The following is an 18,732-nucleotide window of genomic DNA, read 5'->3' as shown; positions in this document are numbered from 1 at the left end:
GTATTTTTTAGTAAAGACGGGGTTTCGCCATGTTGGCCAGGCTGGTCTCGAACTCCCGACCTCAGGTGATCTGCCCGCCTCAGCGTCCCAAAGTGCTGGGATTGCAGGCGTGAGCCACAGCACCCGGCCTAACATTGTAATTTAAATACCTTAGTCTGTTCGTAAAGTGTTGAGTGGAATATTTACATTCCTCCGGTGATTGGTGTTTGTAAACGTGTGCGTACAAAGCCTCTTTTTGAACAATGAGCGCACCCACAAAAGCCTATTGAAAAGTTTATACTGCTACAACAAATCTGTATTCCTATGAGGTTCCATAATGAAATCAGCTAAGACTGCGTGCTTTTGAAATAGGTTAGATTTTACTTCTCTCCTTTCATTGACTTGGCACTAGGTAGGGTAGATAGCAGGCACTAAATTTCTGACTTTGAATCGGAAAACATCTGTTTTTCTGGGCAAGGATAGCAGATTGCTCCTAGGGGAAATCAAGAAAGAAAAGAGACCTCCAACGCTTCTCCCCAGGAGCGGATAGGGACCTGGTTATTTGCTTGCAAGTGAAAATTGCCTTGGCATACCCATTCAAATTTCTCCTAACAAATCATAGTGGTCCACAGTCAACGCCTTCTTCGCTCATTGGCCAACTGGAAACTTCAGTCCCTCCATGCCTCCCGCCTCTCACTCAGGGACCAATAGGAAAGATCAGAGTTTCGCAACTTAGCGTCATCAAGTATAGTAATTGCAATTGGCTATTGGAGCTGTCGGTCGAGGAGTAGGCGGGGCCGTGCCCGCTGGCCTATATAAGAAGAGGACAAAGGCGGCGCGCCGCCTGTGTCATCCGCCATTTTGTGAGAAGCAAGGTGGCCTCCACGTTTCCTGAGCGTCTTCTTCGCTTCTGCCTCGACCGCCCCTTGACCACAGACATGTCTCGGGATCGGTTCCGGAGTCGTGGCGGTGGCGGTGGCGGCTTCCACAGGCGCGGAGGAGGCGGCGGCCGCGGCGGCCTCCACGACTTCCGTTCTCCGCCGCCGGGCATGGGCCTCAATCAGAATCGCGGCCCCATGGGTCCTGGCCCGGGCCAGAGCGGCCCTAAGCCTCCGATCCCGCCACCGCCTCCACACCAACAGCAGCAACAGCCACCACCGCAGCAACCACCGCCACAGCAGCCGCCACCGCATCAGCCGCCGCCGCATCCACAGCCGCATCAGCAGCAGCAGCCGCCGCCACCGCCGCAGGACTCTTCCAAGCCCGTCGTTGCTCAGGGACCCGGCCCCGCTCCCGGAGTAGGCAGCGCGCCGCCAGCCTCCAGTTCGGCCCCGCCCGCCACTCCGCCGACATCGGGGGCCCCGCCAGGGTCCGGGCCAGGCCCGACGCCGACCCCGCCGCCAGCAGTCACCTCGGCCCCTCCTGGGGCGCCGCCACCCACCCCGCCAAGCAGCGGGGTCCCTACCACACCTCCTCAGGCCGGAGGCCCGCCGCCGCCGCCCGCGGTAGGCCCGGGCCCGGGTCCAGGGCCTAAGCAGGGCCCAGGTCCGGGCGGTCCCAAAGGCGGCAAAATGCCTGGCGGGCCGAAGCCAGGTGGCGGCCCGGGCCTAAGCACCCCTGGCGGCCACCCCAAGCCGCCGCATCGAGGCGGCGGGGAGCCACGCGGGGGCCGCCAGCACCACCCGCCCTACCACCAGCAGCACCACCAGGGGCCCCCGCCCGGGGGGCCCGGCGGCCGCAGCGAGGAGAAGATCTCGGACTCGGAGGTGAGTGTCTATGGGAGCGACGCGTCGGCTCCCCTAAGATGGCGGCGGCCCCCTCCTCGCCCCCGCCCCCGCGCTGGGCTTCCATTTTGTCGGCCGCCGGAAGGGGCGCCTGCGCGCGCCGCCGTGGGGGCGGGGCGGTGTCGCGGGCTCGTCAGTCGGCCGGGGATTGGCCGCCGCCGCGCCTTGCTCTCTGGGCGGGCGGAAGGCTAGGGGAGGTCTCCTTTCGGGAGGAAGTGCCGCTGTGGTCTGCCCGGCGGAAGGTAGCTTGTCCCTGGAACCGGCGTAGTGCAGAGCGTGCGGCATAGTTTTGGAGAGAATCGGGAAGTTCCGTAAAAGCGCAGGCGCATATCGTGTAGGTGACAGTGGCATTTGGACTTAATGCTGTTTTTTTATTTTAATTTTCATAATACGATTTAGATTTTGTTGGGGACTCTCAACATATGTGGCTGACAGAGTTGCTGATGGACGTCTGCTCTTTGGGGAAGTGTCTGTTCTCGAGCATTCTGGATGACGGGGCTCCTTTTTCGATGTTAAGATAGTTGCTCGTGTTAGAAATCTCACATAGTAGCCGGCCGGGCGCGGTGGCTCAAGCCTGTAATCCCAGCACTTTGGGAGGCCGAGGCGGGCGGATCACAAGGTCAGGAGATCGAGACCATCCTGGCTAACACGGTGAAACCCCGTCTCTACTAAAAAAAAAAATACAGAAAACTAGCCAGGCGAGGTGGCGGGCGCCTGTAGTCCCAGCTACTCGGGAGGCTGAGGCAGGAGAATGGCGTAAACCCGGGAGGCGGAGTTTGCAGTGAGCTGAGATCTGGCCACTGCACTCCAGCCTGGGTGACAGAGCGAGACTCCTTCTCAAAAAAAAAAAAAAAAAAAGACATCTCACATAGTAAAACCTTGATTGTGACCAAACGTCACAGAAAAGCAACTGATAAGTTTCAGATAAGAAAATACTATCTTGGGGATTTTCACTTGCAGAGGTCTCTGGTGTTTGAAAACTTCTTTCTTTTTTCATTAGGGGTTTAAAGCCAACTTGTCTCTCTTGAGAAGGCCTGGAGAGAAAACTTACACACAGCGATGTCGGTTGTTTGTTGGGAATCTACCTGCTGATATCACGGAGGATGAATTCAAAAGACTATTTGCTAAATATGGAGAACCAGGAGAAGTATTTATCAACAAAGGCAAAGGATTCGGATTTATTAAGCTTGTGAGTGTAATTGTTTGATTTTACGTAGAATTAGAAGGGGTGGGTTTTTTTTTTTTTTTTGTCGTCGTTACAAACGGTGAAGGCTTGGTTTTTAAACTGGGGAGAGTAAATTGGTCTTTTAGATTTTCACCATTCTTACAGGAAAAATACGCCTGCGATATAATGCATAATTGTTGCTACCCAAGAGAAAAGAGGGATAGGGTGGGTAAACTAAGTGATGTTAGCGGGTGCTGCCTAAAGATAATGCTTGCACTGAGCTGGAAGAAGGAAAGGAGTAGGAAGTAGGCTTATGACAATTTAAGAGTAGAGATCAACCAATTTTGAGGTTGTTAACATGAGTGTCTCTGATACTTACAGGAATCTAGAGCTTTGGCTGAAATAGCCAAAGCGGAACTTGATGATACACCCATGAGAGGTAGACAGCTTCGAGTTCGCTTTGCCACACATGCTGCTGCCCTTTCTGTTCGTAATCTTTCACCTTACGTTTCCAATGAACTGTTGGAAGAAGCCTTTAGCCAGTTTGGTCCTATTGAAAGGGCTGTTGTAATAGTGGATGATCGTGGAAGATCTACAGGGAAAGGCATTGTTGAATTTGCTTCTAAGCCAGCAGCAAGAAAGGCATTTGAACGATGCAGTGAAGGTGTTTTCTTGCTGACAACGTAAGTTGTCTTGTTTATTGTAATAATTTCTAATGACTTACATGAGATGGTGGCAATAAAACTGAAACAAAGCTAAGATGGAACCATTTTTGTTGTTAGGACTCCTCGTCCAGTCATCGTGGAACCACTTGAACAACTAGATGATGAAGATGGTCTTCCTGAAAAACTTGCCCAGAAGAATCCAATGTATCAAAAGTAAGATTGATGAAACTTTTTGGCAGTTTTTAAGTGTAAAGGAGAAATTTGTGTTAGTAATTTTCCAATTTTGCTTAAAATATGCAAAATTATTTGATGTAGATATGTTTCTTAGTGAAAAATCTCAGGCTGAGAAAGATTTGAAGCTGTTACTCAGATGGCTGTTTGTTTCTGAGGTGGGTACGTTCACATGCAATCCTGTTTTGTCTCTACAATGATGGCATAAAGTCGTGTGTGACTGAGAGTCTCTGTTGCCCAGGCCAGAGTGCAGTGGCATGATCTCACCTCATTGCAACCTCTGCCTCCCGGGTTCAAACGATTCTCCTGCCTCAGCCTCCCAAGTAGTTGGGATTACAGGCATGTGCCACCAGTCCCGGCTCATTTTCTATTTTTAGTAGAGATGGGCTTTCACCATGTTGCTAGGCTGGTTTCGAACTGCTGACCTCAAGTGAGTCGCCCACCTCAGCCTCTCAAAGTACTGGGATACAGGCATGAGGCGCTGTGCCTGGCCAAAGTACTTCCCCACCCCAAGCTGGAGTTTCACTGTTGTTACCCAGGCTGAAGTGCAGTAACTTGATCTCAGCTCACTGCAACCTCTGCCTCCTGGGTTCAAGTGATTCTCTTGCCTCAGGCCTCCAGAATAGCTGGGATTACAGGTGCCTGCCACTGCCCGGCTAATTTTTTGTATTTTTAGTGGAGATGGGGTTTCATCATGTTGGCCCAATGGGTCTTGAACTCATGACCTCAGGTGATCCACCTGCCTTGGCCTCCCAAAGTGCAGGAATTACAGGGGCGAGCCACCCCGCCTGGCGTGGAGTACATTTTTATGGGTGGAACAAATAAGCCTCAGTAAGGAATTTGGCTAGAGGAAAACAGAATTAGAAAATGAGGAAGGTAGGATTTATCTCCAGTGCCTGTATGCTCTTTTGCTGAGTATTCTGAGTATTTTTGCTGTGAAGATATTTTTAGATGAATCAGGATAATTTTTGCTTTTTGTACCCTTTACAAGAAATAGAACAGGAAAAAGACCAGTATGAGGGCAAGTATTTTCTGGTATGCATTCACAAATTGGTTCATGTTTAAATTTTGTGTATTGTTAGGGAGAGAGAAACCCCTCCTCGTTTTGCCCAGCATGGCACATTTGAGTACGAATATTCTCAGCGATGGAAGTCTTTGGATGAAATGGAAAAACAGCAAAGGGAACAAGTTGAAAAAAACATGAAGGATGCAAAAGATAAATTGGAAAGTGAAATGGAAGATGCTTATCATGAACATCAGGCAAATCTTTTGCGCCAAGGTAAAAAGATCTCCGCATGAACATTACTGCTACATCACTGCTAAGGTCAATTGTTTTTTCACCCTGTTAGAACCTTGTTAATGAGAATCCAAAATATTTTCCAATGTTCAGATCTGATGAGACGACAGGAAGAATTAAGACGCATGGAAGAACTTCATAATCAAGAAATGCAGAAACGTAAAGAAATGCAGTTGAGGTAAAATTGTGTTTAAGGTTTAAACTTCATTTTTTTTAATTTCCTTAGAAGTGTATCACTCTGGTTGGGCACAGTGGCTCACGCCTGTAATCCCAGCACTTTGGGAGGCCGAGACGAGCGGATCACGAGGTCAGGAGATGGAGACCATCTTGGCTAACATGGTGAAACCCGATTTCTACTGAAAATACAAAAAATTAGCTGGGCGTGGTCACCCGTGCCTGTAGTCGGGAGGCTGAGGCAGGAGAATGGCGTGAAGCCGGGAGACGGAGCTTGCAGTGAGCTGAGATCGTGCCACTGCGCTCCAGCCTGGGCGACAGAGCGAGACTGTCTCAAAAACAAAACAACAACAAACCTGTATCACTCTGTTGCCCAGGTTGGAGTGCAGTGGTGCAATCTCAGCTCACCACAACCTCTGCTTCCTGGGTTCAAGTGATTTTCTTGCCTCAGCCTCCCGAGTAGCTGGGGATTGCAGGCATGTGTCACGACACCTGGCTAATTCTTTTTGTATTTTTAGTAGATACGGGGTTTCGCCACATTGGGCAGGCTGGCCTTGAACTCCTGACCTCAAGTGATTTGCCTGCCTCTGCCTCCCAAAGTGCTAGGATTACAGGCATGAGCCACCATACTTGGTCATTTTTTTCTTCCTTTTTTGAGGTGGGCCCAGGCTGAAGTGCAGTGGCATGATCATAGCTCACTGTAGTCTCAAACTCCTGAGCTCAAGCAATCCTCCTGAGCAGCTGGGACTTCAGGCACAGGCCACCACCCCCCAGCTAATTTTTTTTTTTTTCTTTTTTGTGGAGATGGAGTCTAGGCTGGTGTCAAACTCATGGCCTCCTGAAGTACGGAGATTATGAGATTACAGGCATGAAATACCAACCCTGGTCTTAAACCTTGATTTATGCACTAACATTTATATTCTGACATTTAGGAAAAAGATGTACTTATTAGTTTTTCAGGTCAGGTAAAATACAAAGGTTAAATATTATGTCAGTGTTGATTTTCCTTAATAAAGCCTACATTCTTTGCCAGAATGTCTTTAGTACTATGCCCCTAGACTCACTCTAAGCCTTTGTGTTTTTTAGCTCTAACCTAGTTCTTAGGCCAACTGCTAAGTTTCTTCACATTGAATTCTAAAAGATGTGGATAACACTTCAGTTATGTGCTTGATGGGTATTTCTAGGCAAGAGGAAGAACGACGTAGAAGAGAGGAAGAGATGATGATTCGTCAACGTGAGATGGAAGAACAAATGAGGCGCCAAAGAGAGGAAAGTTACAGCCGAATGGGCTACATGGATCCAGTAAGTCAACCTTTGCTGCAAATTTAAATAGCAAATTACGGTGATTTTCTGGTTTTTTTTGTTTTTTTTTTTTTTTTTTTTTAATCGAGTATAGTATGTTTGATTGTCTTGTATGGGTCAGAGGATTTAATTGAATAGAAAGTTTTTTGTGTTTGGAGACAAAGAGTTTTGCTCTTGTCACCCAGGCTAGAGTGCAGTGGCTTGATCTTGGCTCATTGCAACCTCCACTTCCTGGGTTCAAGTGATTCTCCTGCCTCAGCCTCCTGAGTAGCTGGGATTACAAGTGCCTGCCACCACGCTTGGCTAATTTTTTTATTTTTAGTAGAGATGGCGTTTTGCCATGTTGGTCAGGCTGGTCTCGAACTCCTGACCTCAGATGATCTGCCTGCATTAGCCTCCCAAAGTGCTGGGATTACAGGTGTGAGCCACCTCTCCCAGCCTTGAATAGGAAGTTTTATAGGTCTTTGGATAATTGAGTGTAACTTAGTTTTCAGAATATTGATTTCAAAAATAATTCAGATGATGAACTTTTGAACTTTACTGTGTTTTTTTTATTTAACTCTTGAAAATTTTTCAGTTCTTAAGAATGCTTGGTGTGGGTGTAGTACTGGTATATTGAAAGGAATTTTTTTTCTTGCAGAGGGAAAGAGACATGAGAATGGGTGGCGGAGGAGCAATGAACATGGGAGGTAAGTATGAAATTTAAATTTAACGATATAAGTAGAGAGTGGTGTTCTGGTGGAGTTGTAACCACTATTTTTGTTTTCTAGATCCCTATGGATCAGGAGGCCAGAAATTTCCACCTCTAGGTGGTGGTGGTGGCATAGGTTATGAAGCTAATCCTGGCGTTCCACCAGCAACCATGAGTGGTTCCATGATGGGAAGTGACATGGTAATGTATCCTGTGGGACGTAGTACCAAGGAAAATCTCATTTTCACAACTTAGGTGTGTGTGTGTTTTTTTTTTTTAAGTAGGTGACTGGACCTCTTAGTTTCCCCTACCAATTTCATACATAAATACGTAATATTGAGGAATACTTTGGCAACATAGAAGAACTCGGTGTGTGGTAACCTAAACAGGTTGCCAACAAGGAGTCAATGCTGTTAGTAATATGTGGAATTACCTTTGGCAATAAGTAGATTTAGGTGCTTTTGAACTGTAGTGCATGGCAAATCCAAATTCTAGATGCTAGATAATGTATCTGATTATTCTACATCCAAGTGAGAATAATCAAATGGCAAACTGTCATTCTTTAAGCTGGTATTTGCCATAAGTAGGAATCAGACTTGTAGTTTGAAGCTTTAGGCATATTTTAGTGATGTGTAGGACTTTGACCTATATTTGGTGTGGCTTCTACCCTGTGAAAAGGGAATTGAGTGTTTTGACTCGTCGTTTCCCACCTGTTGGGCCTGTCTGTAGGTATACCTTCTAAAATCAACTGACATCTCCATTTTGCTACAGAGTAGCAAAAATCAACAATAATTTTTAAGCATACTAACGGTGTGCATTTGATCTGAACCTTCTTGATGCTATCATGTTTCAGCTGTAAATACAGCCTGTCAGATGCTTAGAACAATCAGTTGAACTGGTATGAGAGGCTGCGTTAGGGCTTTACAAATCGCTAGGACTGAATTTTGGTGGGTTTAGAGAGTGCATTTTTATAGCTGAATTGAATGTGATGAGTTCACCACAGGCTTTTGGCAAAGTAGGGGAGCTGCAGTGTGTAGCTCATAAGATTCATTTTATAAATAGAAACATAAGGATTTAGTATAGGGCTTCACTTGTTTACAATCTACCTAAGACTTTGGGAATTAAAGTTAGAATTATAAATGGCTGGTTGGGTAAAATGTAATACTATGGGCTTTCTGCAGATTTTTCAGAGTATGTGGGTAACATTTTGGTTTAATAATCTTTTTAAAGACCGATGGTTAGGTAATGTGTAAAATCTAATTTGACCTTATGTTCTCACAATTAAAGGTTTATATTCTAGGTAACAGGTAGCTGATAGCGCCTGGGTTCTCAGCTGTTGTAATTAACATAATTATGAAAGCCCCAAATTTTTCTTTTTTTAGCTCTTAGAGGTAGAATACAGAACAATGAGCCAAAAACCCTGTAATTTGTAAGATTTTGTAAAAAATCTTATAAAAAAGATTACGGTTTCGTCATTTTGAGTAGCTCTATAGTATTTTGTTTAAAAGAAGTTGAAATTGTGTATAGGAACAGTTAAACCCTGCTGCCATTTTAGTTTTTTATTTGGAGTAATACTCATAATAACTGGTCTGTTATAAATGGAATGAGAAAAACAGTGTAGGCTGCTGTGTTTGCATACCTGAGGGGTCTGCTGTTGAGGCACATATGTTTCTATTGAAAACTTCTGTCTCTAGAATTACCTAAAACTAGATGGGAATAATGAAGTCACTCACTGCTTTATTGCAGTTACTTTAGCTTGGTGTTTCACTGTTTGGGAAGTATCTAAAACATGGAATTACAGCAAAGTGTCTGCACTTTTCAAAGACCTAAGGGAAAAGATGGACTGATGAAGGTGGGTGGGGTTTGTTCATTCAGTTTGCAACAATATAGGATAGTGCTGAGAACGTAGTTGTCTCTGGGTCTATAGTGATGGCTCTGAAGGTAGCATGCCTGTGAGAATTTGGCAACACAAGTTTTTTGATCAAGTTATTGTGCCGGTTAAGTGACTAAATCTATTAGTCTTTTATGCTTTTTCTTTTTGTAGTCTGGTAGCATTTTATTAAAACTTTCAACCTTTTAAGTTTTCTGCAACTTAGCAGATGTGTCTTAAGATCTTGAAAAGCACAAGGTTTCTTAAGCAGCGCATGCCACTAACTGGTGAGTAGGTCTTTGTCACTTCATTGAGTGAATTGAATCTCTGGTTGGGCTTGTTAGGCTTACTTGGAAATGAAATTTCCTGTTCAGATGTTGAAAGTGAGAGTTTGCAAGCTTTTCATTGGGTTAATCTGATGTGAAATTTCTTAGAACTCATTTTGGAATGGATTTTCACATCTGCACTAATTCTTAAATTTTTTAGCACTGCAGGGAAGATCTGTTCTTTGAAACAGGTGTATGAGAATGGCTCAAGTGGGAACATACCACAAGGCATGTATTATCGTAAACTAATTTTCAAATTACCCTTTTTTCCTTTCTATGTTCCCGGTACCTGTGGATCGACTCATTGGTGATTGTATCGACGAACGTTGACTACGGAACCTTCTAAAATATTTACTTAACACACATGGACATCAACTACTTATAATGAACTGTTAATTACTGTTCCAATAGCGTACTGAGCGCTTTGGGCAGGGAGGTGCGGGGCCTGTGGGTGGACAGGGTCCTAGAGGAATGGGGCCTGGAACTCCAGCAGGATATGGTAGAGGGAGAGAAGAGTACGAAGGCCCAAACAAAAAACCCCGGTTTTAGATGTGATATTTAGGCTTTCATTCCAGTTTGTTTTGTCTTTTGTTTAGATACCAATCTTTTAAATTCTTGCATTTTAGTAAGAAAGCTACCTTTTTATGGATGTTAGCAGTTTATTGACCTAATATTTGTAAATGGTCTGTTTGGGCAGGTAAAATGATGTAATGCAGTGTTTGGAACAGGAGAATTTTTTTTCCTTTTTTTTTTTTTTTTTTCCTTTTTTACTGTATAATGTCCCTCAAGTTATGGCAGTGTACCTTGTGCCACTGAATTTCCAAAGTGTACCAATTTTTTTTTTTTACTGTGCTTCAAATAAATAGAAAAATAGTTATAATATTGATCTTCAACTTTGCCATTCATGCTTCTATGCACATTAGGCTAGGTATTCCACATTGAAAGCATGAGAGTGTCTAGGCCTTTGAATGGCGTATGCCATTTCTGGGAAATTTATCTGGAGGCTAAGTATTGCTTTCTACAAATAACTGCCCCCTTTGTTTTAAAAAGAAGAAATGCATATTGAAGTAGTTTCATGATTTGTTTGGCATATAGGAAGCACGCTGGTGCTAAGTATTTTTTAAATGGTTATGTAAGCAAAGCTGAACTGTAAATCTTCATTCAGGAATATGTATTAAGATTGTGGAATGGGTGTAAGACAATTGGTAGGTGAAAGTGTGTTTGATTAAATGGATCTTTTATGGCCCTATGATCTATCCTTTACTTGAAAGCTTTTGAAAAGTGGAAAGATCATTTTGTTGCATTTCCCCATTTCTTGTTTTTAAAAGACCAACAAATTTCAAGCCCAATAAATGGCTTGTATTGAACTTTCACATTTGAATTAAAGATTGTTAAACATGAAGCCTTTTCATGTATTCAAGTGATTTATAAAGATGGGGTGTAGTCTAAAAAATGAAACTTGAAAATAAGAAGGTTTAGTAACTGGGCTGGGCGCGGTGGCTCACGCCTGTCATCCCAGCACTTTGGGAGGCCGAGGCGAGTGCATCATCTGAGGTCAGGAGTTCAAGACCAGCCTGGCCAACATGGTGAACCTCTGTCTCTACTAAAAAATACAAAAAATTAGCTGGGCGTGGTGGCAGGCGCCTGTAATCCCAGCTACTCGGGAGGCTGAGCCAGGAGAATTGCTTGAACCTGGGAGGTGGAGGTGTCAATGAGCCGAGACCGTGCCACTGCACTCCAGCCTGGGCAACAGAGTGAGACTCTCTGTCTCAAAAAAAAAGGTTCAGTAACTGAAGTAGGTTTAGTTATTTATACATTTGTACTCTGTAACTTTTACATCTCCTTGTGCTACTTCTGTTGGGCAAAATCTATAGGACTATAAAAGTCTATTGGTTCTCTTCTAAGAGTTAGTGGTGACTGTTAACAAATAGGGTTGCAGATAATCATTCTTATTGTAAATTTGTTAACTTGTTTTTACTTAGTTTCCTTTTGATGTAGCACTAAATCTGGAGAAAGTTGCTCATGCTACACAGTACAAATATCCCTTCCTACCACCTTAAAGGCTTTGAATGTTTCCATGGTGTTGTCAGTTAATTGTCAACTTCATTGAACCCCCTTCCTTTAGAACAAGAGACTTTGACTATTAAAGTAGATGGTTTATTGTTGCCTGTTAGTATAATGGGAGCCTGATTTCCCAGTGTAAATATGTTAGAGGAACAACTTCCTAACAGTAGGTAAATGAATGGTTTGGCTTTGTTCTTAGTTATGTTCCATTCAAATCTGTACATTATAGAACTCTTACTATGGAGTGTGTCTTCCTCCTTTTCACCTCTGTTCTTGGTGCTAATTGGCAAAAGAAAAATTCTAAGTCAAACCTTTATTAACATGCTGAAGTTTAGTATTGTGTCTGTGTACAAAAGAAGACCTATTGTTGGAACAATCCGAGCACTTTCTGCATAGGAAACAGGATAATGCTGAAAGTAAACACTAGTGTATAAAAGCATCTCACTAAATTCTGGTTGTATGACTGACAGGTACATGGTGTGCTAAGGGAGAATCTCATTAGAAAATAATGCTCATTATTTCATTCACCAGCACACTTGGAAATATGAGTAGTTTTACCATGGTTATATCAATGAGAAAGTTTTGTCCCAAAACAGATCATTAATTGGTGATACGTAAGAGATTTTCTGTATGGAAACAAGGGTCTTGATTAGAAAGGAATCCATTACAGTTTGGTTGAATAATATAGTTAGGGACTCTACTAAAGACAAGGAAATAAGGGGTGTTCATGGGACACCCACAGAGGGTGAACTTTTTGAATGTGTGGGTGGGGGGCTGGTTGGGAAATGGGAAAATCTGCCTATAAAATTAATGTTTCAGTTTATTTTTCAGATTACATGCCTTTCTTTATAAGGGATGCTGGCACAGACCCCCTAAAATAAGCTTTTGGTAGTACTGTACCTTTGAAGAGTGGTGAAGGATGCTAATGGATAATCTCCTGAAAGTTGTGGCTTTTGATACCCTTACTGTGGACTGTAGAGTTGCTAAACGTTGTTTAGCAAATAATGTTGCTTAGTTTCAAATGACATTTGACTTTAATCACTGAAACAGCAATGTACCCAGGGTTGTAAGCTTACTCAAATAGACTTTCAATAAGTCTTCAATGTATATATGATAGTTTTTAGCCTAATGTGAATTTAAATAATCTTAATAAGTAGTTTATCTGAAACTTGGGGTGGGAAAGGGGAGGTAGCAGTTTTGAAGTATTTTAGCCATTTTTCTCATTTAAAGAATCCACTTGTCCCCATTTCCTCTTCTCCACTGTCTCATAATTTTAAGAGGAACACTGGTTGTGTTTTATACTACTTCTCCCAATCTTTACAAAGTACATACTTTTAAGACCCCAGTGTATTTAGTAGGTATTTTATAAGCATAGCCCATTGGCTCATGTTAGTGAAACCATAATCCTCTTTGCTTAGAACATTTATTAAACTCTTAAGAAGTACTACAAACCCCACCACTCTTTATAGATGTATTGTACGACTAATATAAACAGTTAAAAAATGGGGAAATTGTAATGTTACGCCTGTGCAATTTTTAAGTGGCATATTATGGCAGATTAAAATTTAGATACTTGGCTTTTCTTGGGCAAGCCACTAAGTTGTGGCAGAATGTCTTCTGGTGTTCTTGGACTGCAATTATGCACTATTAAAGTAGTGGCCTGCTACATAACTGCATTTAGCCAGCATTTCTGCAGTGCGTAACTGTGAGGAACGTAGTACCGCAAATGGCAATGGACATTAGGACCCGGATGTAGTATTCCTGCTTGCTCCAAGATTCTCATTGCCGACTGCATACAGGTAGGTAACAAGCAATATAATCTAACTTGGTGACTTGCTATGTACTTTTATTCCGTGGGCATTCTGGCATCACACTTCTGACAAATTACAGTGCAGCACCTAACACTTGTATGGTAAAGCTAGCTTACATCAAAACTGTGTGGGTGTGGGGTTAGAGCTGTAATTTGTTAGGCAGAATTCAGTGCTGTTGCAGTTCTCAGATAAAAAGTGCAAACTTGATTCTTTGGTATATCTGACTCAGTTGTGTGGTTTCCTTTAGTTGCATTGTAACTGAAGATAACATGGAACACATCAGTGGTGTGGGGGAGAGGGAACTAAACTCTACTTGGGGACTAGGGTGCTTTTAGCACCTTGACATGGGCCGTGTAGCATGTGATAATTAGTCTTTATTGTAGCAAACTGACCTGCCCGTAGATCGGCAATATCAGTAATTTCAGTATGCAATCTTTGTAATTCGAGTTGAGATGAACTGAAAGTACAGGTTTTTTTGTAATGCGATTTAAAATTTTTAGAAACATGGGCTTCATGAAAACACCATTGTTACTAACTTGGGCTTAGATGGGAATCTAATGTGAATAGTTCAAGTTATGGGACTTGTCTAAATATGTCTATACTCTAAACTGGGGGAAGGTGGTGTGGAACATTGACTTGACTACAGTCGAATACATTTTGGGAATCATTCCCAATCATAAGACATCGTCGTTTCTGTAGGATGACTGCATATGTTCAGAGTAGCTTTTTGAATTTGCTTCCCTTAGCTTTAGGGATGTGATGTTACAGTCCAAAATGTTTACAAGAAAACCTAAGTCTTCAAAAGCACTTCTTCTGTTGCTTAGGACTTTGCATCAACTGTTGTTCCAGACCTCACTTCAACTTTTTGGTCTCTGAACTGGTTTTTAGCTAGCATGCATGAGAGACAGCTTTCATGTATAATGTTTCTACTCTGTAACTGGAAAGCGGTTTACTTTGCATAAATGCTGATGAAACCTTCATGACTATGATAATTTTCTTCTGTGTATCAAGAAAAAGAGCTTACTCGTTGGCAAGCAATTCACAAGGTGGGGACAGACTTGTACAAACATGTAGTCCATTCAAGCAAACAACTTTGGACTCTACTGATAGATGAAAGAGCAAATGATGACTAGTTTAGCTTCTGCATATCAATAATATAATGCAGATCAAGTATAATGCTCAATATTAGTGACATGAGTATCACTAAATTACGTAGAACCCTGATTGGGGTTTCTTGTGTCGTAATCCATTAAATCGGTGGCCATTGCTTGCTGCCGTGGTTTAGTGATTGGGTGTTAGAAATAAAAACTCAGGCCTATTTCTTACCAGTCAGTAACAATTTTTAGAGAATGTACTTGGTATAATATATGGACTTCAGGAACTTCATTGGGGTGGGGGGTTAATTTTGCCTTATCCTGTTCACTTTAAGATGATTAGGCTTTTGCACTTTAGAATGAGAAACTTGTGACGTTAGTGTGTTCTTACTAGCTTTAATTTGTATCTAGCAATGAATTGTGAATCTTAGTGCAGTGGGTTTTTTACAAAAACTCAGTCAAAAAGCTGGGAATTAAGTGGGTTTCAGTAATAATGCTATACCGAGGTGCTTGCATTGTATTTCATAATCTTGTTACAAACCAAAATTATTTTTAATGAGAGCAGTCTTGGGTTCAGAGGTGTGATGCCAGAATGTATTTTCGTACTGTTAGGCCCTTGGAACAGATACCGGTGCTTTCTGAAAGATGAAAGAAATGCAATGGGTGCTCTTCATGCAAGGTTGCAGACCTACCAAGAATGCATAATAGTCTCACTTTTCCCCAATAAAGAGATGCGTGTGACTAGTTTTGGACTTTTAACCTTAATGGGGGTTGCATGTCTCCTATTGTTAATCATTGTCAGCTGCAGTGACATGATCCACAGTCCTGCATTTACTGCCTTTCCCTTAATGATTTTGGACAGGTTTTAGCCAGGATGTTGGTCTGGGCCTTTATTTGGTTTTGGCTTTAGCTGATAATGTTTTAGTGATGTCAGCTAGTGCAGTTCTCAAATGGCTGCCTATTAGGGAAATAATTCAGAGGATTTGACTGCTCCTAATCATCTGTCATTGCTGCTAGATAATGATTGGCAATTTTTAAGACTCAACTGGAAATCTCAACAGTTGCTGGTAAACCATTAAACCGTAAAAGCGTTGCTTTTCAACACCAGTGCTGAAAAAAAGACTTATTTTTTTTTTATTTTTATTTTTTTTTGAGAGTGAAAAGGGCTTGGACGTAGGATAGGATAATGTGGAGAATGGGGGGAAGAATGCAAAACGATATAGTATCCCTTATGGATGGTACATGTGCAACAGGGAACTCTTATTTCATATACCCTTTGCAGTAATCATTCAGGGAGGAAGAAAAACCTGGAACTTGAATGAAGGCTGATCTTTGTTTTGTGCACTGTGGCCCTGCCAGGCATATAGTGAAGGTGAATGAATGTCTTCTTCCTCAGAAAATAATTGGTTCCTTGCTGTCCCAGTAAGGCATAGCTTTTCCGGCCCTAACTTTAAAACCCAGTGAGGACTTAGACGGGAAAGAATGAGGTAAATACAAAGGATTGCAGGACAACAACTGCAGCGTTGTGTACTGTGGGAAGGGGAGTTGGGCATTCTTGGAGGACTCCTGCTGAAGGTGGTCAGCCCGCCTGACAATGGAAGACATACTTGAATGGGGAGCAGGGTATGTGCTTTCATATGAAAAAAGAGCTGATGTTAAAACTCATTTGGTGAGGTCAACGTTGTCACATACCTTCACATAAGGGATAGTATATTTTGGGTTGCAGTCAAACTTGTGCTCAGACTGGTGAAAATAAGAGTTAGGCTTTTACATTTTAAAGAACATGCAGTTTTCATTCTAATTCAGGTGTCTACTTATTTTATGTAAGAATAATTTTAGATTTCCCCCCATGAAGTTTCTTCCTATTTTTTTTTTAATGCTGTAACTTACCCCCAATCTTTATCTCTGGAATTTTACTCTTTAAATTTTGAAGTTGACTAGCATTTTCAGACCTTTATTTTTATACCCTTGTCTTTTATATTAACTTTTTCTCATTATTCTTTAGGTAAGAATGATTGATGTTGGCTGATATTGGAGTGCTCGTTCACATGAAGTAAGTTTCCTTAGAAATCTTAACCCCTAGAGGCTTTTGAGTTTGATTTAAATAATTTCATTTAGATATGTGGGGTGAAATTTTGGTATTTGAGATGTTTACCTTTTTTTTTTTTTTTTTGTGAGACGGAGTCTGGCTCTGTCACCCAGGCTGCAGTGCGGTGGCCGGATCTCAGCTCACTGCAAGCTCCGCCTCCCAGGTTCACGCCATTCTCCTGCCTCTGCCTCCCAAGTAGCTGGGACTACAGGCGCCCGCCTCGTCGCCCGGCTAGTTTTTTGTATTCTTTAGTAGAGACGGGGTTTCACCGTATTAGCCAGGATGGTCTCGATCTCCTGACCTTGTGATCCGCCCGTCTCGGCCTCCCAAAGTGCTGGGATTACAGGCTTGAGCCACTGCGCCCGGCGAGATGTTTACCTTTTCTAAGGTAATATCTCTGTGTTTTTGTTTGTATAGGGATGTATGTGAGAAAGCAAGTGAGAGGCATTATACAAATGTCAAACAATATAATTCAAAAAAGGTGGATGGTTATATAACATAGAACAGAAAAGAAAGCTTGACTTAAGGGGAAAGGCCATATTCTTGATACTCAATTCAATTTAGACTCCATCTAAAATTCCCGTGATTCTTTTTTTACTTACACTCTAAAGATGTAAAGAAAATGTAGGAGAAGGTCAGGCATGATGGCTTTACACCTATATTCCTAGCACTTTGGGAGGCAGAAGCAGGAGGATTGCTTGAGCCCAGCCTGGGCAAAATAGTGAGACCGTGTCTCTACAGAAAAAAAAAAAAATAGCCAGGTGTGATGGTGTGTGCCTGTGGTCCCAGCTCCCTTGGAGGCTGAGGTGGGAGGATTGCTTGATCCTGGGAGGTTGAGGCTGCAGTGAGCAAGTTACATTTTTTGTTATAGGTGGATAGATACTTCTCAAGACATCACACAGCGTGAGCCAATCAAGGAGGGAAGCCACAAGCAGTTAGATTGACAACGTTTCTAGGTAAGTTGAATGATTCTTAGACTGTTAAACTGTCTTCAGAAAGAAAGGCGCTTGGGTGGAACAAAAATACTACTAATGTGGGAACCTTTTTTTTTTTGGAAACGGAGTTTCGCTCTTGTTGCCCAGGCTGGAGTGCAGTGGTGCGATCTCGGCTCACTGCAACCTCCACCTTCTGGGTTCAAGCGATTCTCCTGCCTCGGCTTCCCGAGTGGCTGGGACTACAGGCGCCCACCACCACGCCCAGCTAATTTTTAGTAGAGATGGGGTTTCACTGTGTTAGCCAGGATGGTCTCTCGATCTCCTGACCTCATGATCCGCCCTCCTTGGGCCTCCCAAAGTGCTGGGATTACAGGCATGAGCCACCGCGCCTGGCCAATTAATAAGATTTCTTTGGTATTAGTTCACTTGACAGTTATATAATGTTATGTTTGAGAATTTGGTAACTCTGATTCTTGTATCCTTGGAGTAATCATACCCTTTAATTAGCAGGATCAGGTGAGCTGTGTCCAGAAAACCAACAAGAAGGAGTGGAAGGAGGAATGAACGTTTCATTCTCATTAATAAAGACATTATCCTAATTATCCTATGGTTTTGTTTTTGTTTTTTTAGTACTCATTTATTTTCTATAATTTTCCTGACTTCAACATATTCAAAGTGACATTTTTTTTAAAAAGTCTGTATTACAGACACAGAACCAGATTAAGTATAATTCAGGATCCTATTGTGACTTGGCAGTGCTGCTCTCAGTCTCAATTACTGATCAGTTTTTATGGTCATTTTTAGATATTTGCCTTCACTCTGTAATTTTTATTTCTAAAATTAGCATGTTATAATTTAGCAATTACTACCTACATACTTCTCCTTGATTGGATTTCAGACATAGCATTTTGTATTTCCAACTTCTGTATGTGCAAACTATCAGATGATGGTTATGAGATAGTCACACATTGCTTCACAAACAAGCATAGTCTCAACAATGTAGTCGTATCCCCTTATCTGCAACCATGGTTAACCACAATCTCAGAGTTACTAATTTTTAAATTGTGTGCTTTTCTGAGAGGCATCCTGTCCTTCCCACCTTGGATGGGATACTGGGAATGTTGGATACAGCATATTCATGCTGTATATGCTATTTGCCATCCAAGAAAAAAAAGGCCATGTAGGCTAGGCCAGGCTTTGGTATAATTTGTGGTTTTGGGTATCCCCTGTAGGGGGGTCTTGGAATGTATCTCCT

General features: G+C 42.5%; 1 protein-coding gene across 7 annotated transcripts; it reads left to right on the top strand.

The window, feature by feature from the left end:
- Positions 1-816: 816 nt before the first annotated feature.
- On the top strand, positions 817-18,079 carry SFPQ (splicing factor proline and glutamine rich). 7 transcript variants are annotated; one of them, XM_030941808.1, is made up of 13 exons: positions 828-1,745; positions 2,764-2,952; positions 3,310-3,611; positions 3,711-3,806; positions 4,907-5,103; positions 5,215-5,299; positions 6,480-6,597; positions 7,238-7,286; positions 7,368-7,489; positions 9,896-13,347; positions 16,459-16,506; positions 17,414-17,498; positions 17,988-18,079. In XM_030941808.1, the coding sequence occupies exons 1-10, from the start codon at positions 918-920 to the stop codon at positions 10,031-10,033; spliced, it is 2,124 nt and encodes a 707-aa protein (XP_030797668.1). In that variant the 5' UTR covers positions 828-917; the 3' UTR covers positions 10,034-13,347; positions 16,459-16,506; positions 17,414-17,498; positions 17,988-18,079. The 7 variants fall into 7 exon arrangements, with proteins under 7 accessions (XP_030797669.1, XP_030797664.1, XP_030797668.1 ...); XM_010385153.2 differs by having other exon boundaries at positions 17,985-18,079; XM_030941807.1 differs by having other exon boundaries at positions 9,896-15,825; positions 17,985-18,079.
- Positions 18,080-18,732: the final 653 nt, after the last annotated feature.

Source organism: Rhinopithecus roxellana, chromosome 12 (assembly GCF_007565055.1).
Source record: "Rhinopithecus roxellana isolate Shanxi Qingling chromosome 12, ASM756505v1, whole genome shotgun sequence".
NCBI classification, from domain to species: domain Eukaryota; kingdom Metazoa; phylum Chordata; class Mammalia; order Primates; family Cercopithecidae; genus Rhinopithecus; species Rhinopithecus roxellana.
This window is presented reverse-complemented; position numbering and strand designations above follow the sequence as displayed.

Coding starts and splice junctions, on each gene's coding strand:
- SFPQ (XM_030941804.1), top strand. CDS start 918: ATGTCTCGGGATCGGTTCCGGAGTCGTGGCGGTGGCGGTGGCGGCTTC. Junction 1,746..2,763: donor AGAAGATCTCGGACTCGGAG/GTGAGTGTCTAT, acceptor TTTTTTCATTAG/GGGTTTAAAGCCAACTTGTC. Junction 5,300..6,479: donor CGTAAAGAAATGCAGTTGAG/GTAAAATTGTGT, acceptor GGGTATTTCTAG/GCAAGAGGAAGAACGACGTA.